General features: G+C 35.1%; 2 protein-coding genes across 2 annotated transcripts; both read right to left on the minus strand.

The window, feature by feature from the left end:
- Positions 1–307: 307 nt before the first annotated feature.
- Positions 308–1,684, minus strand: LOC143535675 (uncharacterized). Its single transcript, XM_077029874.1, has 2 exons — positions 1,330–1,684; positions 308–959 (listed from the first exon to the last, which is right to left on the minus strand). The coding sequence occupies exons 1-2, from the start codon at positions 1,633–1,635 to the stop codon at positions 324–326; spliced, it is 942 nt and encodes a 313-aa protein (XP_076885989.1). The 5' UTR covers positions 1,636–1,684; the 3' UTR covers positions 308–323.
- A 1,375-nt stretch (positions 1,685–3,059) lies between these two features.
- LOC143535640 (protein PLASTID TRANSCRIPTIONALLY ACTIVE 16, chloroplastic-like) lies at positions 3,060–6,458 on the minus strand. Its single transcript, XM_077029846.1, has 4 exons — positions 6,444–6,458; positions 4,546–4,614; positions 4,347–4,405; positions 3,060–3,749 (listed from the first exon to the last, which is right to left on the minus strand). The coding sequence occupies exons 1-4, from the start codon at positions 6,456–6,458 to the stop codon at positions 3,218–3,220; spliced, it is 675 nt and encodes a 224-aa protein (XP_076885961.1). The 3' UTR covers positions 3,060–3,217.
- Positions 6,459–6,679: the final 221 nt, after the last annotated feature.

Genomic DNA, 6,679 nt, shown 5'->3' on the forward strand with positions numbered 1-6,679 from the left:
ATAAAATAAAATTATTTTTCCAACAATCTAAAAAATCTCTTCACTATTTTATTTCTTTTTGAAAACAAGATATTCTTTTAAATATAAATTTTTTATATAGGTTATTAGTTTTGAACTCAGGAACATCATCTCTTGCACATAAAATAAAATTATTTTTCCAACAATCTAAAAAAATCTCTTCACTATTTTATTTCTTTTTGAAAAACAAGATACTCTTTTAAATATAAATTAAACATTATACTATTTAAATTTTATGCAATGTGTAAATTTTTATTTTTTAAAATTTGATTATAAATTCCTATGGTTTAACTACTCCTACCAGTTCAACCAGTGAACAAGCAGTGTGAATTGTGAAGGGTTAAATGACTGGCTGAAAGCAAAACATTGCATTTAACCGGGCTTACTGTTTCAAGTCGTGTCGCCGGTGAGATCACGAGAATCTTCTCGACATAATTCACCGAATAATTCCCGCCTGGCACGCAAGGTGGTTGCCGCCGTGGAAACCTCCGAACATAGCTCGTCACCACCACCTGCCTTTGCTTCCCCTCGTCACCCGGATATTCATCTACAGAATCTAAGTAAAAATAATGAGGAATGTCACAAGGATTCTTGCTTAGACCCCTGGTATTCAACATGAAAGCGGGCCGGGCTCCTGCTCGCCATTCTGCAAACGTCTGTATTGGTACCTGTAAGAGGCTCGGCAGCATGGTTTTTTCATAAATATGGACCGAGTATCCCCACGATAAAGAGACACTCCAGTTTTTGGGATGGTTGTAGCAGATGCTTTGTTGGAAGAGCCTTGACTGGTCGACTTTTGCGGGTTTCATCAAATGGTTAAGTGACTGAGGGCGGTCCATGCCGGGGAAGAGCGGCTCAACCATGTCAAGATGGTGGAGGGAGACCAAAGGTGCCTGTGGGTGTGCTGATAAAAGACCTGATATGTCCCCATGTAGATCAATCTGCCCAAATAAGACTATTATTTATATATTTTTAAATATATTAGATATACATTTTACATAATAATAATTTATATATAAGACTATGATTATATATAATAATTAAATACTACATATTATGTTATCAATAAGTGTAATAGTTTTAAATATGTATAAAAGTAGTTATAAATATAGATAAATAAAAATAGTAAAAATAATTAGTACTAGCAAATGATTTGAGCCTGAACCAAGCTCAAGTTTAAAAAACCATTCATGGGTGGAACTTGAGCTTTAGAAATAAAGCTCTAAACTACCCGCACGTGAGCTTAAGCGAGCTCATGCTCTGCTTTGCTCATTTTTACTCATGTAAAACAGAAAAATGTGATGAATTTACCTGATGAAAACCCTTTACATGAGTAACTGAAACGCCTAAATCAGCCACACAGGATTGCAAGATATAATCACTCCCATGAAGATCTTTGTACCTCTTTAAACACACATCTAAATTCTTGGCCAAAATGTTAGCAAGAGGGTAACTAAAAGCAAATCCAGCACCACCAAATCCCATCCCAAATGAAAATTGAGTATTAGATATTATACTTTCTGCATTCATACCAACATAGTAATAACCATTATGATCATATTTCCTCAACACATCCACCAAATTCTCCAAAAAGAAAACAGTGTCATCATCCCCCATCACGTACCACCTCACACCTTCGTTATCCGCTTTAAAAGTCTCTTTAATCATCCTCGCGATCCTAATGGTGTAAGGGACACCTTTTTGGCTCATGGTCTCATTAGCTATGTATACACGTGGTGAAGTTGGAGGCCAGGGGAGGAGTTGGATGGGGGCTTGATCTAGAAAAAGGAAGCCGCGGGTGGTTCCATTTGGGCGCCACCAAGATTCTACGTAGTGTTTCCTCTTGGGCCAAGTTTTAACTGCACCTGTGATGCTGAATACGATATGGGAAATGTTGGTAGGCGCAACTTCTTGATTTGAGTAGAGGGTGTTATGGGTGTTCTTGAAGTAATTGAGATTAAAACTGGGTAATAGGATTTGGGTTGTTTGAGAACAAGGATTGGTAGAAAAGATCAAGATTAACATCAAGATTATAAAGAAGGATAATAAGATCATGATCATAGATTTGCCTATTCTCATAGTTCTTAATTTTTTATGGATTTGTATAAGCATTTTGATTGTAGAGGACTGAACAAATGAAATTGATCTTCAAGGAAATTCTTTTTATCAACCTCAAAATGTTGATTGTGAATTTGAATGCTGTGCCATGCTTGTTCTTCAAATCTTTTTTCTAGCCACGTGAACAATATTTATGCTTATTACTTGAACTATAAGATACAACTACAACACATAAAAAATGTTCACAAGGTTTTTTAAAAATGTTATATTCATTGAAGGGCACTCAATTAAGCACAAAAACATTTATACATGTTATTTTAACTATGATATACTGTATAAAACGATTACGTAAATATATGACTGTTTCACTATTTCTCTTCTTTATCTTGCAACCAAGCAATATACAAGTATTTATGTGCTTTCATAGTTTAATATTTAGATTTTTTTTTTATTAAATCACTGCCCTCTTGTATAATTCTATATCATGGATTCACCATATCTTTATGCCACTTTCAATGCTTTAACGGACGATGAATGCGTGTGGTCATGCTTTAGTGGCATTCAAATGAAGTCCTTAAGTGTTGTTTTGATACTTTTCTTTTAAGTGTAAATACAAATGAAATGATTTAACATACCGAGTTACATCATGAAAAGGTTACCAACTCAAACTATTATTATTATTATTATTATTATTATTATTATTATTATTATTATTATTATTATTATTTAGAAGGTATTATTATTATTATTCACCAAAACACAAATTATCATATTTAGAAGGTATCAAAACTAATATTATTGTGCGTAATATATAGAGAGAGATGCCCTTATGTAACCATATTAATGTTTCTTACACGACCCGAAACACCATAGAAACAAGATATGAAGATAATCATGTTTTAGGCACTCATATGTAAACGGCATAATAAACCATGTTGTGCTCGGGTTGACATGACCATGAACTTTTATAAACAAACACAAACTTTTAAACCCGAATAAATTATATAGCAACTCGGAAAAAATATACGAAATTCAGATACACGTGAAAATAAGTCGATGCTCGAGCCGATCAAACCAGCATTCAAGCATCAAGAATTCAACTACAATTCACATATGAACATAAAAACATTACTACTATTAATCAATCATCAACATAAATGGTTTCTTGCTGAAACACGCCCCCGAAAATCTTCCTTACTTCTGCTTTCGACTCTTTCGGTTTGGGCTGCTGCACGGGTGGTGCCACCTTTTTAGCTGCTGTGGGTTTCTTGACCACAGCAGGCTTGGGTTGCAGGGTTCGGGCCTTGGCTTGACCCCTAACCGTTGCAATCTGGACCTTTGGTAGCTCAATCGAGTTGTTTTTAACCGCTGATGCAAACCCCGAGCTTAGTTTTCCCCATGACAAGGCTAACCCGGGTGCACCATCTGGGCGCGGCCCGTCTTCGGTTGTGGGCTCGGGCTCAGATTCGGGTTTCTCTGTGATTTTGCTGGTGGCGGTTTTAAATCGGGCCACGAGGTTTGTGAAGGACTTTTGGGCCTGTTCTTGGAAGTCCTCAGTTGGGTCCGGTTTTTCAACCTCTTTCTTGGCTGCTGCGGCTTCAGCTGCTTTAACGGCTTCTGCCTTTGCAATCGCGTCTAAATAAGCTTCTCGCCTAACGTCCACGGGAATCGCGCTAAAATGGACAGGTCGGGTAACGGGTTAGAATATATAAATTTTATACAGATTGGAATGGGCCAAGTGTACAAAATATTATTTTGAATAACATTATTTAGAATTTACATTTTGATTAAACAGGGCGTAACGTTCAAAACTTCAAATCATTTGGCCCGTTTCATTTTTATTGATTTTTTTTTGTTTTGACTCGTTTCATTTAGGGTTGTTCAAAAAGCTCACAGCTGGCTCGAAAAAAGCTTGTTTGTAAACAAGCTGAGCCGACTCGATCCATAAACGAGTTGAGCCCAAGCCATGGTTGGCTCGGCTCGTGGCTCGCTCAATAGATCGCTCAACTCTCTCGTTCAAACCCAAATGTTTATTAGCCGAGCTCGAGCTCAAATTTTCAGCTCGTTAAAATAAACGAGCCGAGCCAAGCCAAGCCAGCCAGTTTAAGTTCGAGCTCAAGTCTGAGCCCAACCTGGCTCGAATCGGCTCATTTACACCCCTAGTTCCATTTCTATTGATTTTTTTTCAGTTTGACCCATTTGAGATAAATATTCATTAGCAAACGGGTCGAAATTTTCACTTCTAACATAAATTAATTTTCACATATTACCTGAAAAGTTCACTCACAGGCCTTGCAGTTGCCTCTGGACTTGTAGAAAGTTCCACAACCTAATAAAGAAAAAAATAATAACATTTGTTGCATAAATAATAATAATAATAATAATAATAATAATAATAATAATAATGTATAAAGAAGTAACTCAATTATTTTAAGCTTTTCTAAGTTCTAACAGCAAAAAGTTAATTACCTTATTTTCAGCTACTTCTGTGTTGGAGAAAACCCCTGCCACCAAGGATGCAATCTGGGACTTTGTTACCTACAATTTTCAATATCATAATCCAATCAGATATAAAAAATCAGACTCAAATTCATAAAAACCTCAATTATTTTAATGGTTTCCTAAAATGTTTCTGTATATCTAATCATCGAATTGTACAGAAAAGGTAAGAATGAGAGATTGGAAAGAAGATGTGATAGCTGGATGTGACTGTTAGAAGTAAATACAAGTGTTTTACAGGGGAAAACTAGCCGTTACGAAAAAGACAAATATAAATATATCTTCATTTTTTATTAAGTTACCGTTAGAAAAAAAAATTCAACATTTAAATATTTTGATGTTATAGAATATGCAAGGAAGTTCCGAACACTTAATTCCATATCTTTTTGCAACATATATAAGGGCATTCACAACAGTTCCTCGGTAATGTTGTCACTGGGTTCACCGGTTCACTATATTGTTTGGAGAAGTTATAAGTAGTTGTGAGTGAATGAGAGAGAAAAGTTAATGTTGATGAGTAAATTTGGAGAAACATTTTTCACCATTTATAAAGAAAATTTAATGTTGATGAGTAAATTTGGAGCAACTACATGGTTGATCCTTGTGGTTTATAGTTTTTGCACGCTTGCGGCTAATAACTACACAATTGATCCCGAGGATTAGAAAGCTATTCACATTTGGGCCCTATAGTTGTCTTCTCATAATATGGGCGGTCCTTAGCATCTAACGTCGTTAAATTTTTCAGTTAAGTCCAAATAAAAATTACCTAACTACCCTCGGTATAAAAAATAAATACATAAATCATTAATAAATATCATGTGAGTCTCATTTAGAATAAAAATAAAAATCATGATAAAAGATTAGCGATGCACACACACGACACGCTATCTTCAACCTCTATCATCTACTGCCGCCACAGTCCTCAACCTCCATCCCCCACCCATCACCACCATTCCGCCACCACTGCCACCACCCTAAGCATCCAGCCACCATCCATCAACCATCACCTAACTACCGTTCCAGTCGGTCCTATGTGGTTCAACTTGGTTAAGGCTTGAAAAATATTTATACATTTGAAATTATTATTCAAGGAATATATAGTCTTCAAAAATTTCCCAAACCTACTAACGTGAGTCTTCGTTTCACATGTTAGAAAATAGAAATGTAGTAATACATTACCTTTTTATAACTATATTAATGCACTTATTTTCCATCAATGCCTTTCTTAAAATATCATGATTAGTATATTACATTACACAATACACATAATAATTGCTCTTTTAACAAGCGTTCTTAAATTGTATACTAGTAAAACATTTATTATATCAATCGCTTCAATATCACTTTTGCATTAGTAAAATACTTATTGACAAAAGTACTCAAACTTTTAAAAGAGTTTATAGAGAGAACTTTCGACACGAACATAACACAAAATTCTCGGGTTTATGTTCAACGCAAACATACTGGGACCATCTTGTGTCAAACCTATGAACATGATCAGCTGAATAGTGAATAGGCTAGTCTCGAACCAAATGACGAGATCACAAAAGTTCTTTTAAGGGAAACTATACATTAAGACTTAAAACTGTTTAGTTATTTTATATTAAAATATCAAAGTTTAAAATGTTTAGTTATTTTGATATATGGCATAGTGGAATCAAGGGTTTTTTTTAATATAAAGAAGTAAATATACAAGAATTGAATCATGTAGACTAAACTGTTTAGAAAGTTAAAAGAAATAAGTGTTGGATTATGCAAGTATAAGAGCATTCATAACAATAAAAAAAATTCTATAAATCCTTACATTAGTTCCACCTCATATTCCAAACCTTTCTTAAAAGCCCTTATTTTCTTCATTAACAACAAACCTCCATAAACCCCATTAATTTTCTTCTAATTATGGTATGAGAGAGAGAAGGTAGGCCCATCTCTCCGTTCGCTTCCTCGTCTGAATTCAAGGACATGTTCGTGGACTTCACCTCCACAACAAGGCCATCCTTGTTTAGCTCGTCCGCTCCACTGCGACATCATCCAGACTAACGAAAAAGATAGTCATTGTGGGTGTTTTAAGTTTTATAGTGGAAAATATGTGTTTTTCTGAAAA

This window comes from Bidens hawaiensis, unplaced genomic scaffold (assembly GCF_021521415.1).
Source record: "Bidens hawaiensis isolate Kalapana, Puna unplaced genomic scaffold, B.hawaiensis_p1.1 tig00010570_1, whole genome shotgun sequence".
NCBI lineage: Eukaryota > Viridiplantae > Streptophyta > Magnoliopsida > Asterales > Asteraceae > Bidens > Bidens hawaiensis.